Below are 25,356 nucleotides of genomic sequence, written 5' to 3' on the forward strand. Positions count from 1 at the left end.
GTCGGTATATAGGATACAGATATCACTGTGCTGTGTGGTGACATGGTGGTATCAGTATCACAGGGGTCTACAGTCCTGGAGTCAGTGAGGGGTCTGTATATAGGATACAGATATCACTGTGCTGTGTGGTGACATGGTGGTATCAGTATCACAGGGGTCTACAGTCCTGGAGTCAGTGAGTGGTCTGTATATAGGATACAGATATCACTGTACTGTGTGGTGACATGGTGGTATCAGTATCACAGGGGTCTACAGTCCTGGAGTCAGTGAGGGGTCTGTATATAGGGTACAGATATCACTGTACTGTGTGGTGACATGGTGGTATCAGTATCACAGGGGTCTACAGTCCTGGAGTCAGTGAGGGGCCGGTATATAGGATACAGATATCACTGTACTGTGTGGTGACATGGTGGTATCAGTATCACAGGGGTCTACAGTCCTGGAGTCAGTGAGTGGTCTGTATATAGGATACAGATATCACTGTGCTGTGTGGTGACATGGTGGTATCAGTATCACAGGGGTCTACAGTCCTGGAGTCAGTGAGGGGTCTGTATATAGGATACAGATATCACTGTGCTGTGTGGTGACATGGTGGTATCAGTATCACAGGGGTCTACAGTCCTGGAGTCAGTGAGGGGTCGGTATATAGGATACAGATATCACTGTGCTGTGTGGTGACATGGTGGTATCAGTATCACAGGGGTCTACAGTCCTGGAGTCAGTGAGGGGTCGGTATATAGGGTACAGATATCACTGTGCTGTGTGGTGACATGGTGGTATCAGTATCACAGGGGTCTACAGTCCTGGAGTCAGTGAGTGGTCTGTATATAGGGTACAGATATCACTGTGCTGTGTGGTGACATGGTGGTATCAGTATCACAGGGGTCTACAGTCCTGGAGTCAGTGAGGGGTCTGTATATAGGGTACAGATATCACTGTGCTGTGTGGTGACATGGTGGTATCAGTATCACAGGGGTCTACAGTCCTGGAGTCAGTGAGTGGTCTGTATATAGGATACAGATATCACTGTGCTGTGTGGTGACATGGTGGTATCAGTATCACAGGGGTCTACAGTCCTGGAGTCAGTGAGGGGTCTGTATATAGGATACAGATATCACTGTGCTGTGTGGTGACATGGTGGTATCAGTATCACAGGGGTCTACAGTCCTGGAGTCAGTGAGGGGTCTGTATATAGGGTACAGATATCACTGTGCTGTGTGGTGACATGGTGGTATCAGTATCACAGGGGTCTACAGTCCTGGAGTCAGTGAGGGGTCTGTATACAGGATACAGATATCACTGTGCTGTGTGGTGACATGGTGGTATCAGTATCACAGGGGTCTACAGTCCTGGAGTCAGTGAGGGGTCTGTATATAGGGTACAGATATCACTGTGCTGTGTGGTGACATGGTGGTATCAGTATCACAGGGGTCTACAGTCCTGGAGTCAGTGAGGGGTCTGTATATAGGATACAGATATCACTGTGCTGTGTGGTGACATGGTGGTATCAGTATCACAGGGGTCTACAGTCCTGGAGTCAGTGAGGGGTCTGTATATAGGATACAGATATCACTGTGCTGTGTGGTGACATGGTGGTATCAGTATCACAGGGGTCTACAGTCCTGGAGTCAGTGAGGGGTCTGTATATAGGATACAGATATCACTGTGCTGTGTGGTGACATGGTGGTATCAGTATCACAGGGGTCTACAGTCCTGGAGTCAGTGAGTGGTCTGTATATAGGATACAGATATCACTGTGCTGTGTGGTGACATGGTGGTATCAGTATCACAGGGGTCTACAGTCCTGGAGTCAGTGAGTGGTCTGTATATAGGGTACAGATATCACTGTGCTGTGTGGTGACATGGTGGTATCAGTATCACAGGGGTCTACAGTCCTGGAGTCAGTGAGGGGCCGGTATATAGGATACAGATATCACTGTGCTGTGTGGTGACATGGTGGTATCAGTATCACAGGGGTCTACAGTCCTGGAGTCAGTGAGGGGTCTGTATATAGGATACAGATATCACTGTGCTGTGTGGTGACATGGTGGTATCAGTATCACAGGGGTCTACAGTCCTGGAGTCAGTGAGGGGCCGGTATATAGGATACAGATATCACTGTGCTGTGTGGTGACATGGTGGTATCAGTATCACAGGGGTCTACAGTCCTGGAGTCAGTGAGGGGTCTGTATATAGGATACAGATATCACTGTGCTGTGTGGTGACATGGTGGTATCAGTATCACAGGGGTCTACAGTCCTGGAGTCAGTGAGTGGTCTGTATATAGGATACAGATATCACTGTGCTGTGTGGTGACATGGTGGTATCAGTATCACAGGGGTCTACAGTCCTGCAGTCAGTGAGTGGTCTGTATATAGGATACAGATATCACTGTACTGTGTGGTGACATGGTGGTATCAGTATCACAGGGGTCTACAGTCCTGGAGTCAGTGAGTGGTCTGTATATAGGGTACAGATATCACTGTACTGTGTGGTGACATGGTGGTATCAGTATCACAGGGGTCTACAGTCCTGGAGTCAGTGAGTGGTCTGTATATAGGATACAGATATCACTGTGCTGTGTGGTGACATGGTGGTATCAGTATCACAGGGGTCTACAGTCCTGCAGTCAGTGAGTGGTCTGTATATAGGGTACAGATATCACTGTGCTGTGTGGTGACATGGTGGTATCAGTATCACAGGGGTCTACAGTCCTGGAGTCAGTGAGGGGTCTGTATATAGGATACAGATATCACTGTGCTGTGTGGTGACATGGTGGTATCAGTATCACAGGGGTCTACAGTCCTGGAGTCAGTGAGGGGTCTGTATATAGGGTACAGATATCACTGTGCTGTGTGGTGACATGGTGGTATCAGTATCACAGGGGTCTACAGTCCTGGAGTCAGTGAGGGGTCTGTATATAGGATACAGATATCACTGTACTGTGTGGTGACATGGTGGTATCAGTATCACAGGGGTCTACAGTCCTGGAGTCAGTGAGGGGTCTGTATATAGGATACAGATATCACTGTACTGTGTGGTGACATGGTGGTATCAGTATCACAGGGGTCTACAGTCCTGGAGTCAGTGAGGGGTCTGTATATAGGATACAGATATCACTGTACTGTGTGGTGACATGGTGGTATCAGTATCACAGGGGTCTACAGTCCTGGAGTCAGTGAGGGGTCTGTATATAGGATACAGATATCACTGTGCTGTGTGGTGACATGGTGGTATCAGTATCACAGGGGTCTACAGTCCTGGAGTCAGTGAGGGGTCTGTATATAGGATACAGATATCACTGTGCTGTGTGGGGACATGGTGGTATCAGTATCACAGGGGTCTACAGTCCTGGAGTCAGTGAGGGGGTCTGTATATAGGATACAGATATCACTGTGCTGTGTGGTGACATGGTGGTATCAGTATCACAGGGGTCTACAGTCCTGGAGTCAGTGAGGGGTCTGTATATAGGATACAGATATCACTGTGCTGTGTGGGGACATGGTGGTATCAGTATCACAGGGGTCTACAGTCCTGGAGTCAGTGAGGGGTCTGTATATAGGATACAGATATCACTGTGCTGTGTGGTGACATGGTGGTATCAGTATCACAGGGGTCTACAGTCCTGGAGTCAGTGAGGGGTCTGTATATAGGGTACAGATATCACTGTGCTGTGTGGTGACATGGTGGTATCAGTATCACAGGGGTCTACAGTCCTGGAGTCAGTGAGTGGTCTGTATATAGGGTACAGATATCACTGTGCTGTGTGGTGACATGGTGGTATCAGTATCACAGGGGTCTACAGTCCTGGAGTCAGTGAGTGGTCTGTATATAGGATACAGATATCACTGTACTGTGTGGTGACATGGTGGTATCAGTATCACAGGGGTCTACAGTCCTGGAGTCAGTGAGTGGTCTGTATATAGGATACAGATATCACTGTACTGTGTGGTGACATGGTGGTATCAGTATCACAGGGGTCTACAGTCCTGGAGTCAGTGAGTGGTCTGTATATAGGATACAGATATCACTGTGCTGTGTGGTGACATGGTGGTATCAGTATCACAGGGGTCTACAGTCCTGGAGTCAGTGAGGGGTCTGTATATAGGATACAGATATCACTGTACTGTGTGGTGACATGGTGGTATCAGTATCACAGGGGTCTACAGTCCTGGAGTCAGTGAGGGGTCGATATGTAGGGTACAGATATCACTGTGCTGTGTGGTGACATGGTGGTATCAGTATCACAGGGGTCTACAGTCCTGGAGTCAGTGAGGGGTCTGTATATAGGATACAGATATCACTGTGCTGTGTGGGGACATGGTGGTATCAGTATCACAGGGGTCTACAGTCCTGGAGTCAGTGAGTGGTCTGTATATAGGGTACAGATATCACTGTACTGTGTGGTGACATGGTGGTATCAGTATCACAGGGGTCTACAGTCCTGGAGTCAGTGAGGGGTCTGTATATAGGATACAGATATCACTGTGCTGTGTGGTGACATGGTGGTATCAGTATCACAGGGGTCTACAGTCCTGGAGTCAGTGAGTGGTCTGTATATAGGATACAGATATCACTGTGCTGTGTGGTGACATGGTGGTATCAGTATCACAGGGGTCTACAGTCCTGGAGTCAGTGAGGGGCCGGTATATAGGATACAGATATCACTGTGCTGTATGGTGACATGGTGGTATCAGTATCACAGGGGTCTACAGTCCTGGAGTCAGTGAGGGGTCTGTATATAGGGTACAGATATCACTGTGCTGTGTGGTGACATGGTGGTATCAGTATCACAGGGGTCTACAGTCCTGGAGTCAGTGAGGGGTCTGTATATAGGGTACAGATATCACTGTGCTGTGTGGTGACATGGTGGTATCAGTATCACAGGGGTCTACAGTCCTGGAGTCAGTGAGGGGTCTGTATATAGGGTACAGATATCACTGTGCTGTGTGGTGACATGGTGGTATCAGTATCACAGGGGTCTACAGTCCTGGAGTCAGTGAGGGGTCTGTATATAGGATACAGATATCACTGTACTGTGTGGTGACATGGTGGTATCAGTATCACAGGGGTCTACAGTCCTGGAGTCAGTGAGGGGCCGGTATATAGGATACAGATATCACTGTGCTGTGTGGTGACATGGTGGTATCAGTATCACAGGGGTCTACAGTCCTGGAGTCAGTGAGGGGTCTGTATATAGGATACAGATATCACTGTGCTGTGTGGTGACATGGTGGTATCAGTATCACAGGGGTCTACAGTCCTGGAGTCAGTGAGGGGTCTGTATATAGGGTACAGATATCACTGTGCTGTGTGGGGACATGGTGGTATCACACTCAGCATGGACCAGGGGAAGCGAAGGAAAGAGTTGTCTCAGGAGATCAGAGAGAACACTATAGACAAACATGTTACAGGTAACAGTTATAAGACATCTCCAAGTGACTACAGCTGCACATATTACTCAGAGATGTAAGATCCATGGACTGGTGCCGACCTCCCTGGACGTGGCCGCAGGAGGAACATTGGTGACATCAAAGAGATGGATAATACGAATGGTAACAATAGAGCCGGAAAAACTTCTAACAGATTAAAGGTGAACTTCAAGCTTAAGGAACATCAGGGTCAGATCGCACCATCCGTCGTTGTATGAGCCAAAGTGGACTTCATGGGAGACGACCAAGGAGGAGACCATTGTTGGAAAAAATCATACAGAAGCCAGACTGGAATTTCCCAGACTACATGTTAACAAGCCACAAAGTTTCTGGGAGAATGTCCTATGGACAGATGAGACAGACATGGAACTTTTTGGCAGAGCACACCAGCTCTATGTTCTCAGACAGAAAAATGAAGCATATCAAGAAAAGAACACTGCCCCTACAGTGAAACATGGAGGAGGCTCTGTTATGTTCTGGGGCTGCTTTGCTGCATCTGGCACAGGGTGTCTAGAATCTGTGCAGGGTACAATGAAATCTCAGACTATCAAGGGATTCTAGAGAGAAATGTGCTGCCCAGTGTCAGAGAGCTTGGTCTCAGGCGCAGGTCGTGGGTCTTGCAACACGATAATGACCCAAAACACAAACCTAAAAACACCCAAGAATGGCTAAGAGGAAACATTGGACTATTCTGAAGTGGTCTTCTATGAGACCTAAATCCTGTTGAGCATCTTTGGAAAGAGCTGAAACATGGCGTCTGGAAAAGGCGACCTTCACACACGAGACAACGGGAGCAGCTTGCTCTTGAAGAGCGGCCAAAATACCTGTCGAGAGGAGCAGGAGTCTCATTGACAGTTACAGGAATCGTCTGATCGCACTGATCGCCTCAAAAGGTTGTGCAACAAAATATTCAGTTAAGGGACCATCATTTCTGTCCAGGCCGATTTCATCAGGTTTATTTTTTGGGAAATTCTGTGGAAGCATGGTGGAAGAGAAATGTCTGACTTTCATCTGTTCATTCTCATAGATCTTTTATTTATTATTACTTTTCTGTCATTAAACAAGGGGCACCAACAATTCTGACCCCATGTGTATATACTGCTAATACACGTACGCTGCGGTCCCTAAATACAGTATCACTATATACTCCACACTGACAGTATATCACCAAGAAGGAGAAGCGGTGGATGGTGGAGATCATCAAACCGAGACGTCACTGGTCTGCAGATGGTGGAAAGTGGAAGCAACAAGATCACATCCCCTGGATCCTCCAGTCCGGAGTCTGAGCCTCGTGCAGAAGTCCCGGCACCTCCGGCCTCAGCTGCTGTCACTGAGGTTATTAATGGTCTTCTGAGGAAGGTTATTACACCAAATGTACAAATCATCAGGATCCGCTGCCGGCAGCTCCTGTGTAATCACAATCAATGACATTCCTGATGTCCTTGATGGAGACAAGGCTAGAGATGCTGCAGGTAGCTCCTGTGTAATCACTAATAACATCCCCGATGTGCTCGATGGAGAGAAAGCTGGAGATGCTGCAGGCAGCTCCTGTGTAATCACTAATAACATCCCTGATGTGCTTGATGGAGACAAGGCTGGAGATGCTGCAGGAAGCTTGTGCGTAATCACTAATGATGTCCCCGATGTGCTCGATGGAGACAAGGCTGAAGATGCTGCAGGCAGCTTCTGTGTAATCACTAGTGATGTTCCCGATGTGCTCGATGGAGACAAGGCTGGAGATGCTGCAGGCAGCTCCTGTGTAATCACTAATGACGTTCCCGATGTGCTCGATGGAGACAAGTCAGGAGACGCTGCAGCCATGAGAGCAAGTTTAAGCCATGCGGGTGATCACAGTAGTGTGAGGAACATGTCGTCTTGTGAGGTTCTATTGAAAAATGGCCACACAACTGGTTACACCAAGAAATCAATGTAACGCCAAGTTGTTTCTGACCTGGCAGGAACACTCTATCTCCCCTATAACTCGGGGAGTAGGATGGGTGTAACGTTCCCTCCTGAAGCCTCTGTATTGACCTCATGGAACCACGCTCAAAGTTGAGCACAGTCCAGAGCAAGATGGCAGTGCATGCCGGATTGAAGGTCGCTCCTCCTCAGAAAGGAGTCCGGCTTTTGTTTTGGACACAATGAGACCTGGAGATTAGTCTGGAGATCACACGGGAAACACTATAAAGAGGATTAAAGAGGAAACATCACATTGGCCCTACTCCCAGGATAATGGAGGAATCAGTGGTGCTGCCATTTCTCCAAATGTCCAAGAGACGTTTTCCCACATAACAACCCAGGCAGCATGCTCCTCGCACTACTGTGAGCCACCTGGGAGGCCTAAACCTGCTCCTGTGGCTGCAGCGTCTCCATCGAGCACATCGAGGAAGCCATTGGCTGGTGATTACACAGGAGCTGCCGGCGGCGGATCCTGATGATCTGTACATTCAGTTGCAAACCTTCCTCTGAAGACCATTAATAACCTCAAACTCACTGACAGCAGCCGAGGACGGAGGAGCCGGGATTTCTGCACAAGGATCAGACTCTGGAAAGGAGAATCCAGAAGATATGATAATTGTGTCTCCATCATCTGCAGATCAGCGACATCTCCATCCAATGATCTTCAGAATTCACCAGATCTCCTTCAGGGTGCTGGAATTTCAATGGTGACTGGTGAGGAGGGTAGATAGATAGATAGATAATAGATAGATAGATAGATAGATAGATAGATAGATAGATAGATAGATAGATAATAAATAGATAGATAGATAGATAATAGATAGGCTGGTTTCACACTTGCGTTTTTGTCTGCAGCGTTTTTTGCACAAAAAACGCATGCGTTTTTTTTCCTATATTTAACATTGAAAACGCATGCGTTTTTTTGCACATGCGTTTGGTCGCGTTTTCAAACGCATGCGTTTTTTGTCTGCATGCGTTCATTTTCAAAAATGCTACCTGCAGTATTTTCTTGCGCGTTTTTTTGCCGCGAAAAAACGCATGCGTTTTTTCGCGGCAAAAAAATGCATTGCTGTCTATGTAAACGCATGCGTTTTTAAGCACATGCGTTTGTTTGCGCTAAAAACGCATGCGTTTTTATAGAAAAAAACCAGAAAACACACTGAAAAGCCACCCACCACCATCAAGGTGATAAAGGGATCCAAACCCTAACCCTAACTCTACCCCTAACCTCACCCCTAACCGTTTAATGAACATTTTCTGACAGTCATATTGCCACGTATTTAAGTGCCACGTATCACGTATTTCAGTGCCACGTATGCCACGTATTTAAGTGCCACGTGCCACGTATTTAAGTGCCATGTGCCACGTATTTAAGTGCCAAGTGCCACGTATTTCAGTGCCACGTATGCCACGTGCCACGTATTTAAGTGCCACGTGCCACATATTTAAGTGCCACGTATCACGTATTTCAGTGCCACGTATGCCACGTATTTAAGTGCCACGTGCCACATATTTAAGTGCCACGTGCCACGTATTTAAGTGCCACGTGCCACGTATTTAAGTGCCACGTGCCACATATTTAAGTGCCACGTGCCACGTATTAAAGTGCCACGTGCCACGTATTAAAGTGCCACGTGCCACGTGCCACGTATTTAAGTGCCACGTGGCACATATTTAAGTGCCACGTGCCACGTATTTGAGTGCCACGTATTTAAGTACCACGTATTTCAGTTGCACGTATTTCAGTGCCACGTATTTCAGTCACGTTTAGGGTTAGGGTTAGGGTTTTCTTGTTTTTTCTTGTGTTTTGTGTTTTCTTGTGTTTTTCTATAAAAACGCATGCGTCTAAAAAACGCATGCGTTTTACCGCGTTTACATGCGTTTTTCACACATGCGGGTTTTTTTTAAAACGCATGCAGACAAAAACGCAAGTGTGAAACCAGCCATAGATAGTTAGATAGATAGATAGATAGATAATGGATAGATAACATAATAGATAGATAATGGATAGATAGATAGATAGATAATAGATAGATAATAGATATAATAGATAGATAATAGATAGATAGATAATAGATATAATAGATAGATAGATAGATAGATAGATAGATGATAGAGAGATGAGAGAGAGATACATAGATAGATAGATAGATAACACTGGTCAACAGCATTTTTGGTGCCAAAGATATTTTATCGAATTTGGGGTATTTTTGGGGTGCTGATTCTGAATATGTCATCAGTTTTGCCAGATTGGCTCAAGTTTTTGAGATTTTTGGTATCTTATTTATAGCACTTGTTGGTAAATGCGACGCATCATCTCATTAATTTCTTTGGATTAGTACTTGAACTGAGCAGTTCTCAATATAGTTTTGTGTTAATTAGTGTTCTAAAAGTTTGTTCATAGCTTGATTTTTGCACTAACTTTATGTTGTTGTCTGTTTTCCAGTGAAAAGCATGAACTCATCAAGAAGACGTTGTCTTAACGATCCAGACTCATTCTGTTACATTTGTGGTGAATACACACTGCCAAAACATAGAAGAAACATAACAGACTTCGTAAAAAAAGTGTATTTTGCCTATTTTGGGGTTATGCTTGGGGACCAAGACAAGTTTTGGGCACCACACATAGTGTGCAAAGCATGTATTGAATTATTACGAAAATGGAGCAAAGGACAAAGAAAAAGCTTCAAATTTGGTGTTCCAATGGTGTGGAGAGAGCCAAAAAATCATCATGATGACTGTTATTTCTGTGCAGTGCAAGTGCAAGGATTCAATAAGCATAAGAAACGAAAATGGGAGTAACATGGAATCTGCAAGAAGGCCTGTCCCTCATTGTGAAGATGTGCCTGTACCTGTGTTTACCAGAAATAACAGTCATCATGATGATTTTTTGGCTCTCTCCACACCATTGGAACACCAAATTTGAAGCTTTTTCTTTGTCCTTTGCTCCATTTTCGTAATAATTCGATACATGCTTTGCACACTATGTGTGGTGCCCAAAACTTGTCTTGGTCCCCAAGCATAACCCCAAAATAGGCCAAATACACTTTTTTTACGAAGTCTGTTATGTTTCTTCTATGTTTTGGCAGTGTGTATTCACCACAAATGTAACAGAATGAGTCTGGATCGTTAAGACAACTTCTTCTTGATGAGTTCATGCTTTTCACTGGAAAACAGACAACAACATAAAGTTAGTGCAAAAATCAAGCTATGAACAAACTTTTAGAACACTAATTCACACAAAACTATATTGAGAACTGCTCAGTTCAAGTACTAATCCAAAGAAATTAATGAGATGATGCGTCGCATTTACCAACAAGTGCTATAAATAAGATACCAAAAATCTCAAAAACTTGAGCCAATCTGGCAAAACTGATGACATATTCAGAATCAGCACCCCAAAAATACCCCAAATTCATTAAAATATTTTGGACACCAGAAAATTTTTTTTTTTTTGTTGACCTGTGTAATAGATAGATAGATAATAGATAGATAATAGATGATAGATGATAGATAGATAGATAGATAGATACATAATAATTCGCCCTTTTCTTACTTTCGACTCTGCAAAAACTCTTACTGTCTCACTTATTCATTCTCGTCTGGACTATTGTAACTCTCTACTAATTGGCCTACCTTTTACCAGACTCTCCCCGCTCCAATCTGTCCTGAATGCTGCTGCCAGGATCATATTCCTCGCCAACCGTTACACCGATGCCTCTACCTTGTGCCAGTCATTACACTGGCTACCCATCCAATCCAGAATCCAGTACAAAACTACTACCCTCATCCACAAAGCACTCCATGGCTCAGCACCACCCTACATCTCCTCTCTGGTCTCAGTCTACCACCCTACCCGTGCCCTCCGCTCCGCTAATGACCTCAGGTTAGCATCCTCAATAATCAGAACCTCCCACTCCCGTCTCCAAGACTTTACACGTGCGGCGCCGATTCTTTGGAATGCACTACCTAGGTTAATACAATTAATCCCCAATCCCCACAGTTTTAAGCGTGCACTAAAAACTCATTTGTTCAGATTGGCCTACCGCCTCAACGCATTAACCTAACCATCCCTGTGTGGCCTATTAATAAAAAACAACAACATAATCACGTTCCTCCATCATGTTCTCATACACTTTATGCAGTTAATAGCCTCTGTGTCTGTACTGCTACATACTTAGGCTGATAACTGGTTCATGCAGCTTTACATGAACACCCGAGCCTTACACTATGGCTGGTCCAAATAACTAAAGCAATTGTTACCATCCACCTCTCGTGTCTCCCCTTTTCCTCATAGTTTGTAGCTTGCAAGCAGCAGGGCCCTCATTCCTCCTGGTATCTGTGCTGAACTGTGATTTCTGTTATGCTGTAATGTCTATTGTCTGTACAAGTCCCCTCTATAAGTTGTAAAGCGCTGCGGAATATGTTGGCGCTATATAAATAAAAATTATTATTATTATTATTATTATTAGATATAATAGATAGATGATAGATAGATAAAAGATAGATAATGGGGCTGCATCTATTGGGAATGATATATATAAACAAAGGTGAAATAAGGCAATAAAGGAAACAGTCACAATCGCACAGATTCACAAAATGTAAGCGAAACGTTCCACAAATTGGTAGACTGTACCTTTAAACATGGGGCTGACTCTCCACACCCCTAGACATCCCTGACTGGCAAACTGCCCAAAGGACAATTCCATAAAAAAGAGCGGAATCCCACAGAACACCAGCATGATGAAATACGGGAACATGAAGGCACCTAGAAAATAAAGAGGAACTGTAAGATATCTGGGGAGCGGTGATGTCACCGCTGTATAATATAACTGATATCTGGGGAGCGGTGATGTCACTGCTGTATAATATAACTGATATCTGGGGAGCGGTGATGTCACTGCTGTATAATATAACTGATATCTGGGGAGCGGTGATGTCACTGCTGTATAATATAACTGATATCTGGGGAGCGGTGATATCACTGCTGTATAATATAACTGATATCTGGGGAGCGGTGATGTCACCGCTGTATAATATAACTGATATCTGGGGAGCGGTGATGTCACTGCTGTATAATATAACTGATATCTGGGGAGCGGTGATGTCACTGCTGTATAATATAACTGATATCTGGGGAGCGGTGATGTCACCGCTGTATAATATAACTGATATCTGGAGAGCGGTGATGTCACTGCTGTATAATATAACTGATATCTGGGGAGCGGTGATGTCACCGCTGTATAATATAACTGATATCTGGGGAGCGGTGATGTCACCGCTGTATAATATAACTGATATCTGGGGAGCGGTGATGTCACTGCTGTATAATATAACTGATATCTGGGAGCGGTGATGTCACCGCTGTATAATATAACTGATATCTGGGGAGCGGTGATGTCACTGCTGTATAATATAACTGATATCTGGGGAGCGGTGATGTCACTGCTGTATAATATAACTGATATCTGGGGAGCGGTGATGTCACTGCTGTATAATATAACTGATATCTGGAGAGCGGTGATGTCACCGCTGTATAATATAACTGATATCTGGGGAGCGGTGATGTCACTGCTGTATAATATAACTGATATCTGGGGAGCGGTGATGTCACCGCTGTATAATATAACTGATATCTGGGGAGCGGTGATGTCACTGCTGTATAATATAACTGATATCTGGGGAGCGGTGATGTCACTGCTGTATAATATAACTGATATCTGGGGAGCGGTGATGTCACTGCTGTATAATATAACTGATATCTGGAGAGCGGTGATGTCACTGCTGTATAATATAACTGATATCTGGGGAGCGGTGATGTCACTGCTGTATAATATAACTGATATCTGGGGAGCGGTGATGTCACTGCTGTATAATATAACTGATATCTGGGGAGCGGTGATGTCACTGCTGTATAATATAACTGATATCTGGAGAGCGGTGATGTCACCGCTGTATAATATAACTGATATCTGGGGAGCGGTGATGTCACCGCTGTATAATATAACTGATATCTGGGGAGCGGTGATGTCACCGCTGTATAATATAACTGATATCTGGGGAGCGGTGATGTCACTGCTGTATAATATAACTGATATCTGGGGAGCGGTGATGTCACCGCTGTATAATATAACTGATATCTGGAGAGCGGTGATGTCACCGCTGTATAATATAACTGATATCTGGGGAGCGGTGATGTCACTGCTGTATAATATAACTGATATCTGGGGAGCGGTGATGTCACTGCTGTATAATATAACTGATATCTGGGGAGCGGTGGTGTCACCGCTGTATAATATAACTGATATCTGGAGAGCGGTGATGTCACTGCTGTATAATATAACTGATATCTGGGGAGCGGTGATGTCACTGCTGTATAATATAACTGATATCTGGGGAGCGGTGATGTCACTGCTGTATAATATAACTGATATCTGGGGAGCGGTGATGTCACCGCTGTATAATATAACTGATATCTGGGGAGCGGTGATGTCACTGCTGTATAATATAACTGATATCTGGGGAGCGGTGATGTCACTGCTGTATAATATAACTGATATCTGGGGAGCGGTGATGTCACTGCTGTATAATATAACTGATATCTGGGGAGCGGTGATGTCACTGCTGTATAATATAACTGATATCTGGGGAGCGGTGATATCACTGCTGTATAATATAACTGATATCTGGGGAGCGGTGATGTCACCGCTGTATAATATAACTGATATCTGGGGAGCGGTGATGTCACTGCTGTATAATATAACTGATATCTGGGGAGCGGTGATGTCACTGCTGTATAATATAACTGATATCTGGGGAGCGGTGATGTCACCGCTGTATAATATAACTGATATCTGGAGAGCGGTGATGTCACTGCTGTATAATATAACTGATATCTGGGGAGCGGTGATGTCACCGCTGTATAATATAACTGATATCTGGGGAGCGGTGATGTCACCGCTGTATAATATAACTGATATCTGGGGAGCGGTGATGTCACTGCTGTATAATATAACTGATATCTGGGAGCGGTGATGTCACCGCTGTATAATATAACTGATATCTGGGGAGCGGTGATGTCACTGCTGTATAATATAACTGATATCTGGGGAGCGGTGATGTCACCGCTGTATAATATAACTGATATCTGGGGAGCGGTGATGTCACTGCTGTATAATATAACTGATATCTGGGGAGCGGTGATGTCACTGCTGTATAATATAACTGATATCTGGGGAGCGGTGATGTCACTGCTGTATAATATAACTGATATCTGGGGAGCGGTGATGTCACTGCTGTATAATATAACTGATATCTGGAGAACGGAGACGTCACCGCTGTATAATATAACTGATATCTGGAGAGCGGTGATGTCACCGCTGTATAATATAACTGATATCTGGGGAGCGGTGATGTCACTGCTGTATAATATAACTGATATCTGGGGAGCGGTGATGTCACCGCTGTATAATATAACTGATATCTGGGGAGCGGTGATGTCACTGCTGTATAATATAACTGATATCTGGGGAGCGGTGATGTCACTGCTGTATAATATAACTGATATCTGGGGAGCGGTGATGTCACTGCTGTATAATATAACTGATATCTGGGGAGCGGTGATGTCACTGCTGTATAATATAACTGATATCTGGGGAGCGGTGATGTCACTGCTGTATAATATAACTGATATCTGGGGAGCGGTGATGTCACTGCTGTATAATATAACTGATATCTGGGGAGCGGTGATGTCACTGCTGTATAATATAACTGATATCTGGGGAGCGGTGATGTCACTGCTGTATAATATAACTGATATCTGGGGAGCGGTGATGTCACTGCTGTATAATATAACTGATATCTGGGGAGCGGTGATGTCACTGCTGTATAATATAACTGATATCTGGGGAGCGGTGATATCACCGCTGTATAATATAACTGATATCTGGGGAGCGGTGATGTCACCGCTGTATAATATAACTGATATCTGGGGAGCGGTGATGTCACTGCTGTATAATATAACTGATATCTGGGGAGCGGTGATGTCACTGCTGTATAATATAACTGAGATCTGGGGAGCGGTGATGTCACCGCTGTATAATATAACTGATATCTGGAGAGCGGTGATGTCACCGCTGTATAATATAACTGATATCTGGGGAGCGGTGATGTCACCGCTGTATAATATAACTGATATCTGGGGAGCGGTGATGTCACTGCTGTATAATATAACTGATATCTGGGGAGCGGTGATGTCACCGCTGTATAATATAACTGATATCTGGGGAGCGGTGATGTCACCGCTGTATAATATAACTGATATCTGGAGAGCGGTGATGTCACCGCTGTATAATATAACTGATATCTGGGGAGCGGTGATGTCACCGCTGTATAATATAACTGATATCTGGGGAGCGGTGATGTCACCGCTGTATAATATAACTGATATCTGGGGAGCGGTGATGTCACTGCTGTATAATATAACTGATATCTGGGAGCGGTGATGTCACCGCTGTATAATATAACTGATATCTGGGGAGCGGTGATGTCACTGCTGTATAATATAACTGATATCTGGGGAGCGGTGATGTCACTGCTGTATAATATAACTGATATCTGGGGAGCGGTGATGTCACCGCTGTATAATATAACTGATATCTGGGGAGCGGTGATGTCACTGCTGTATAATATAACTGATATCTGGGGAGCGGTGATGTCACCGCTGTATAATATAACTGATATCTGGAGAGCGGTGATGTCACCGCTGTATAATATAACTGATATCTGGGGAGCGGTGATGTCACCGCTGTATAATATAACTGATATCTGGGGAGCGGTGATGTCACCGCTGTATAATATAACTGATATCTGGGGAGCGGTGATGTCACTGCTGTATAATATAACTGATATCTGGAGAGCGGTGATGTCACCGCTGTATAATATAACTGATATCTGGGGAGCGGTGATGTCACTGCTGTATAATATAACTGATATCTGGGGAGCGGTGATGTCACCGCTGTATAATATAACTGATATCTGGGGAGCGGTGATGTCACTGCTGTATAATATAACTGATATCTGGGGAGCGGTGATGTCACCGCTGTATAATATAACTGATATCTGGGGAGCGGTGATGTCACTGCTGTATAATATAACTGATATCTGGGGAGCGGTGATGTCACTGCTGTATAATATAACTGATATCTGGGGAGCGGTGATGTCACTGCTGTATAATATAACTGATATCTGGGGAGCGGTGATGTCACTGCTGTATAATATAACTGATATCTGGGGAGCGGTGATGTCACCGCTGTATAATATAACTGATATCTGGGGAGCGGTGATGTCACTGCTGTATAATATAACTGATATCTGGGGAGCGGTGATGTCACTGCTGTATAATATAACTGATATCTGGAGAGCGGTGATGTCACCGCTGTATAATATAACTGATATCTGGGGAGCGGTGATGTCACCGCTGTATAATATAACTGATATCTGGGGAGCGGTGATGTCACTGCTGTATAATATAACTGATATCTGGGGAGCGGTGATGTCACTGCTGTATAATATAACTGATATCTGGGGAGCGGTGATGTCACCGCTGTATAATATAACTGATATCTGGAGAGCGGTGATGTCACCGCTGTATAATATAACTGATATCTGGGGAGCGGTGATGTCACTGCTGTATAATATAACTGATATCTGGGGAGCGGTGATGTCACTGCTGTATAATATAACTGATATCTGGGGAGCGGTGATGTCACTGCTGTATAATATAACTGATATCTGGGGAGCGGTGATGTCACTGCTGTATAATATAACTGATATCTGGGGAGCGGTGATGTCACCGCTGTATAATATAACTGATATCTGGAGAGCGGTGATGTCACCGCTGTATAATATAACTGATATCTGGGGAGCGGTGATGTCACTGCTGTATAATATAACTGATATCTGGGGAGCGGTGATGTCACTGCTGTATAATATAACTGATATCTGGGGAGCGGTGATGTCACTGCTGTATAATATAACTGATATCTGGGGAGCGGTGATGTCACCGCTGTATAATATAACTGATATCTGGAGAGCGGTGATGTCACTGCTGTATAATATAACTGATATCTGGGGAGCGGTGATGTCACTGCTGTATAATATAACTGATATCTGGGGAGCGGTGATGTCACTGCTGTATAATATAACTGATATCTGGGGAGCGGTGATGTCACTGCTGTATAATATAACTGATATCTGGGGAGCGGTGATGTCACTGCTGTATAATATAACTGATATCTGGGGAGCGGTGATGTCACTGCTGTATAATATAACTGATATCTGGGGAGCGGTGATGTCACCGCTGTATAATATAACTGATATCTGGAGAGCTGTGATGTCACCGCTGTATAATATAACTGATATCTGGGAGCGGTGATGTCACTGCTGTATAATATAACTGATATCTGGGGAGCGGTGATGTCACTGCTGTATAATATAACTGATATCTGGGGAGCGGTGATGTCACTGCTGTATAATATAACTGATATCTGGGGAGCGGTGATGTCACCGCTGTATAATATAACTGATATCTGGGGAGCGGTGATGTCACCGCTGTATAATATAACTGATATCTGGGGAGCGGTGATGTCACCGCTGTATAATATAACTGATATCTGGGGAGCGGTGATGTCACTGCTGTATAATATAACTGATATCTGGAGAGCGGTGATGTCACCGCTGTATAATATAACTGATATCTGGGGAGCGGTGATGTCACCGCTGTATAATATAACTGATATCTGGGGAGCGGTGATGTCACTCCTGTATAATATAACTGATATCTGGGGAGCGGTGATGTCACTGCTGTATAATATAACTGATATCTGGGGAGCGGTGATGTCACCGCTGTATAATATAACTGATATCTGGGGAGCGGTGATGTCACTGCTGTATAATATAACTGATATCTGGGGAGCGGTGATGTCACCGCTGTATAATATAACTGATATCTGGGGAGCGGTGATGTCACTGCTGTATAATATAACTGATATCTGGGAGCGGTGATGTCACTGCTGTATAATATAACTGATATCTGGGGAGCGGTGATGTCACTGCTGTATAATATAACTGATATCTGGGGAGCGGTGATGTCACCGCTGTATAATATAACTGATATCTGGGGAGCGGTGATGTCACTGCTGTATAATATAACTGATATCTGTGGAGCGGTGATGTCACTGCTGTATAATATAACTGATATCTGGGGAGCGGTGATGTCACTGCTGTATAATATAACGGATATCTGGAGGGCGGTGATGTCACCGCTGTATAATATAACTGATATCTGGGGAGCGGTGATGTCACCGCTGTATAATATAACTGATATCTGGGGAGCGGTGATGTCACCGCTGTATAATATAACTGATATCTGGGGAGCGGTGATGTCACCGCTGTATAATATAACTGATATCTGGGGAGCGGTGATGTCACCGCTGTATAATATAACTGATATCTGGGGAGCGGTGATGTCACCGCTGTATAATATAACTGATATCTGGGGAGCGGTGATGTCACCGCTGTATAATATAACTGATATCTGGGGAGCGGTGATGTCACTGCTGTATAATATAACTGATATCTGGGGAGCGGTGATGTCACTGCTGTATAATATAACTGATATCTGGGGAGCGGTGATGTCACTGCTGTATAATATAACTGATATCTGGGGAGCGGTGATGTCACCGCTGTATAATATAACTGATATCTGGAGAGCGGTGATGTCACTGCTGTATAATATAACTGATATCTGGAAAGCGGTGATGTCACTGCTGTATAATATAACTGATATCTGGAGAGCGGTGATGTCACTGCTGTATAATATAACTGATATCTGGGGAGCGGTGATGTCACTGCTGTATAATATAACTGATATCTGGAGAGCGGTGATGTCACTGCTGTATAATATAACTGATATCTGGGGAGCGGTGATGTCACTGCTGTATAATATAACTGATATCTGGAGAGCGGTGATGTCACTGCTGTATAATATAACTGATATCTGGGGAGCGGTGATGTCACCGCTGTATAATATAACTGATATCTGGGGAGCGGTGATGTCACTGCTGTATAATATAACTGATATCTGGGGAGCGGTGATGTCACTGCTGTATAATATAACTGATATCTGGGGAGCGGTGATGTCACTGCTGTATAATATAACTGATATCTGGGGAGCGGTGATGTCACTGCTGTATAATATAACTGATATCTGGGGAGCGGTGATGTCACTGCTGTATAATATAACTGATATCTGGGGAGCGGTGATGTCACCGCTGTATAATATAACTGATATCTGGGGAGCGGTGATGTCACTGCTGTATAATATAACTGATATCTGGGGAGCGGTGATATCACTGCTGTATAATATAACTGATATCTGGAGAGCGGTGATGTCACTGCTGTATAATATAACTGATATCTGGGGAGCGGTGATGTCACCGCTGTATAATATAACTGATATCTGGAGAGCGGTGATGTCACTGCTGTATAATATAACTGATATCTGGGGAGCGGTGATGTCACTGCTGTATAATATAACTGATATCTGGGGAGCGGTGATGTCACTGCTGTATAATATAACGGATATCTGGAGGGCGGTGATGTCACCGCTGTATAATATAACTGATATCTGGGGAGCGGTGATGTCACTGCTGTATAATATAACTGATATCTGGGGAGCGGTGATGTCACCGCTGTATAATATAACTGATATCTGGGGAGCGGTGATGTCACCGCTGTATAATATAACTGATATCTGGGGAGCGGTGATGTCACCGCTGTATAATATAACTGATATCTGGGGAGCGGTGATGTCACTGCTGTATAATATAACTGATATCTGGGGAGCGGTGATGTCACTGCTGTATAATATAACTGATATCTGGGGAGCGGTGATGTCACTGCTGTATAATATAACTGATATCTGGGGAGCGGTGATGTCACCGCTGTATAATATAACTGATATCTGGAGAGCGGTGATGTCACTGCTGTATAATATAACTGATATCTGGAAAGCGGTGATGTCACTGCTGTATAATATAACTGATATCTGGAGAGCGGTGATGTCACTGCTGTATAATATAACTGATATCTGGGGAGCGGTGATGTCACTGCTGTATAATATAACTGATATCTGGGGAGCGGTGATGTCACTGCTGTATAATATAACTGATATCTGGGGAGCGGTGATGTCACTGCTGTATAATATAACTGATATCTGGGGAGCGGTGATGTCACTGCTGTATAATATAACTGATATCTGGGGAGCGGTGATGTCACTGCTGTATAATATAACTGATATCTGGGGAGCGGTGATGTCACTGCTGTATAATATAACTGATATCTGGGGAGCGGTGATGTCACCGCTGTATAATATAACTGATATCTGGGGAGCGGTGATGTCACCGCTGTATAATATAACTGAGATCTGGGGAGCGGTGATGTCACCGCTGTATAATATAACTGATATCTGGGGAGCGGTGATGTCACTGCTGTATAATATAACTGATATCTGGGGAGCGGTGATGTCACTGCTGTATAATATAACTGATATCTGGGGAGCGGTGATGTCACTGCTGTATAATATAACTGATATCTGGGGAGCGGTGATGTCACTGCTGTATAATATAACTGATATCTGGGGAGCGGTGATGTCACCGCTGTATAATATAACTGATATCTGGGGAGCGGTGATGTCACCGCTGTATAATATAACTGATATCTGGGGAGCGGTGATGTCACTGCTGTATAATATAACTGATATCTGGGGAGCGGTGATGTCACTGCTGTATAATATAACTGATATCTGGGGAGCGGTGATGTCACTGCTGTATAATATAACTGATATCTGGGGAGCGGTGATGTCACCGCTGTATAATATAACTGATATCTGGGGAGCGGTGATGTCACCGCTGTATAATATAACTGATATCTGGGGAGCGGTGATGTCACCGCTGTATAATATAACTGATATCTGGGGAGCGGTGATGTCACTGCTGTATAATATAACTGATATCTGGGGAGCGGTGATGTCACCGCTGTATAATATAACTGATATCTGGGGAGCGGTGATGTCACCGCTGTATAATATAACTGATATCTGGGGAGCGGTGATGTCACCGCTGTATAATATAACTGATATCTGGGGAGCGGTGATGTCACCGCTGTATAATATAACTGATATCTGGAGAGCGGTGATGTCACTGCTGTATAATATAACTGATATCTGGAGAGCGGTGATGTCACTGCTGTATAATATAACTGATATCTGGGGAGCGGTGATGTCACTGCTGTATAATATAACTGATATCTGGAGAGCGGTGATGTCAATGCTGTATAATATAACTGATATCTGGGGAGCGGTGATGTCACCGCTGTATAATATAACTGATATCTGGAGAGCGGTGATGTCACTGCTGTATAATATAACTGATATCTGGAGAGCGGTGATGTCAATGCTGTATAATATAACTGATATCTGGAGAGCGGTGATGTCACCGCTGTATAATATAACTGATATCTGGGGAGCGGTGATGTCACTGCTGTATAATATAACTGATATCTGGAGAGCGGTGATGTCACTGCTGTATAATATAACTGATATCTGGGGAGCGGTGATGTCACTGCTGTATAATATAACTGATATCTGGGGAGCGGTGATGTCACTGCTGTATAATATAACTGATATCTGGGGAGCGGTGATGTCACCGCTGTATAATATAACTGATATCTGGGGAGCGGTGATGTCACCGCTGTATAATATAACTGATATCTGGGGAGCGGTGATGTCACTGCTGTATAATATAACTGATATCTGGGGAGCGGTGATGTCACTGCTGTATAATATAACTGATATCTGGGGAGCGGTGATGTCACCGCTGTATAATATAACTGATATCTGGGGAGCGGTGATGTCACCGCTGTATAATATAACTGATATCTGGGGAGCGGTGATGTCACCGCTGTATAATATAACTGATATCTGGGGAGCGGTGATGTCACTGCTGTATAATATAACTGATATCTGGGGAGCGGTGATGTCACTGCTGTATAATATAACTGATATCTGGGGAGCGGTGATGTCACCGCTGTATAATATAACTGATATCTGGGGAGCGGTGATGTCACCGCTGTATAATATAACTGATATCTGGGGAGCGGTGATGTCACCGCTGTATAATATAACTGATATCTGGAGGGCGGTGATGTCACCGCTGTATAATATAACTGATATCTGGGGAGCGGTGATGTCACCGCTGTATAATATAACTGATATCTGGGGAGCGGTGATGTCACCGCTGTATAATATAACTGATATCTGGGGAGCGGTGATGTCACCGCTGTATAATATAACTGATATCTGGGGAGCGGTGATGTCACTGCTGTATAATATAACTGATATCTGGGGAGCGGTGATGTCACTGCTGTATAATATAACTGAGATCTGGGGAGCGGTGATGTCACTGCTGTATAATATAACTGATATCTGGGGAGCGGTGATGTCACTGCTGTATAATATAACTGATATCTGGGGAGCGGTGATGTCACTGCTGTATAATATAACTGATATCTGGGGAGCGGTGATGTCACTGCTGTATAATATAACTGATATCTGGAGAGCGGTGATGTCACTGCTGTATAATATAACTGATATCTGGGGAGCGGTGATGTCACTGCTGTATAATATAACTGAGATCTGGGGAGCAGTGATGTCACTGCTGTATAATATAACTGATATCTGGGGAGCGGTGATGTCACTGCTGTATAATATAACTGATATCTGGAGAGCGGTGATGTCACCGCTGTATAATATAACTGATATCTGGAGAGCGGTGATGTCACCGCTGTATAATATAACTGATATCTGGGGAGCGGTGATGTCACTGCTGTATAATATAACTGATATCTGGAGAGCGGTGATGTCACTGCTGTATAATATCACTGATATCTGGGGAGCGGTGATGTCACTGCTGTATAATATAACTGATATCTGGGGAGCGGTGATGTCACCGCTGTATAATATAACTGATATCTGGGGAGCGGTGATGTCACCGCTGTATAATATAACTGATATCTGGGGAGCGGTGATGTCACCGCTGTATATAATATAACTGATATCTGGGGAGCGGTGATGTCACTGCTGTATAATATAACTGATATATGAGGAGCGGTGATGTCACTGCTGTATAATATAACTGATATCTGGGGAGCGGTGATGTCACTGCTGTATAATATAACTGATATCTGGGGAGCGGTGATGTCACTGCTGTATAATATAACTGATATCTGGGGAGCGGTGATGTCACCGCTGTATAATATAACTGATATCTGGGGAGCGGTGATGTCACTGCTGTATAATATAACTGATATCTGGGGAGCGGTGATGTCACTGCTGTATAATATAACTGATATCTGGGGAGCGGTGATGTCACTGCTGTATAATATAACTGATATCTGGGGAGCGGTGATGTCACTGCTGTATAATATAACTGATATCTGGAGAGCGGTGATGTCACTGCTGTATAATATAACTGATATCTGGGGAGCGGTGATGTCACTGCTGTATAATATAACTGAGATCTGGGGAGCAGTGATGTCACTGCTGTATAATATAACTGATATCTGGGGAGCGGTGATGTCACTGCTGTATAATATAACTGATATCTGGAGAGCGGTGATGTCACCGCTGTATAATATAACTGATATCTGGAGAGCGGTGATGTCACCGCTGTATAATATAACTGATATCTGGGGAGCGGTGATGTCACTGCTGTATAATATAACTGATATCTGGAGAGCGGTGATGTCACTGCTGTATAATATCACTGATATCTGGGGAGCGGTGATGTCACTGCTGTATAATATAACTGATATCTGGGGAGCGGTGATGTCACCGCTGTATAATATAACTGATATCTGGGGAGCGGTGATGTCACTGCTGTATAATATCACTGATATCTGGAGAGCGGTGATGTCACTGCTGTATAATATAACTGATATCTGGAGAGCGGTGATGTCACTGCTGTATAATATAACTGATATCTGGGGAGCGGTGATGTCACCGCTGTATAATATAACTGATATCTGGGGAGCGGTGATGTCACCGCTGTATAATATAACTGATATCTGGGGAGCGGTGATGTCACCGCTGTATAATATAACTGATATCTGGGGAGCGGTGATGTCACCGCTGTATAATATAACTGATATCTGGGGAGCGGTGATGTCACCGCTGTATAATATAACTGATATCTGGGGAGCGATGATGTCACTGCTGTATAATATAACTGATATCTGGAGAGCGGTGATGTCACTGCTGTATAATATAACTGATATCTGGGGAGCGGTGATGTCACTGCTGTATAATATAACTGATATCTGGGGAGCGGTGATGTCACTGCTGTATAATATAACTGATATCTGGGGAGCGGTGATGTCACTAGGGTTGAGCGACTTTCATTTTTTTAAGATCGAGTAGGGTTTTGGGAAACCCGATTTTGTCCAGAGTCGAGTCGAGTGCAGTCGGCCGATTATCGCTAAAAGTCGGGGATCGACCGAAACACGAAACCCAATGCAAGTCAATGGGGAAGCATAGTCGGCAGTGAGTGGAGGCCAGGAAAACACCTACAGTGCCCATTTTAATGCCAAAAACATCCATTCTTGTTTCTGAAGCTTGCCAATCTTAATTAACTGTATAATAATAGTTGGGCATAGGGAATTGGGGGAAAGTTGTGGGGGGAGTAGGGCTGGCTCAAGTTTTTCGTGGGCCCAGGAAATGCGGACTACGTCACGGCGGTGTTGCAGGGAAAGGTAAGTATTTAAAAGTTGCAAGTGCTGTGATCCTGAGCAAGCAGGGGGGGGGCCCACTCGTTCGCATTGCCACTGGCACAGGGCCCCTCAAAGTACG

The 25,356-nt window shown here is 44.3% G+C and overlaps 1 protein-coding gene across 4 annotated transcripts in view; it reads right to left on the reverse strand.

Annotated features, from left to right (window-relative positions):
* Positions 1-25,356, reverse strand: part of SLC6A9 (solute carrier family 6 member 9) — a 319,069-nt gene that overhangs the window by 35,896 nt on the left and 257,817 nt on the right. For all 4 annotated transcript variants that reach the window (XM_077276148.1, XM_077276149.1, XM_077276151.1 and 1 more), the window contains one exon: positions 12,028-12,159. In XM_077276148.1, the coding sequence (XP_077132263.1) occupies positions 12,028-12,159 (132 nt within the window). The remainder of the gene's footprint in view (positions 1-12,027; positions 12,160-25,356) is intronic.

Source organism: Ranitomeya variabilis, chromosome 8 (assembly GCF_051348905.1).
Source record: "Ranitomeya variabilis isolate aRanVar5 chromosome 8, aRanVar5.hap1, whole genome shotgun sequence".
Lineage (NCBI taxonomy): Eukaryota > Metazoa > Chordata > Amphibia > Anura > Dendrobatidae > Ranitomeya > Ranitomeya variabilis.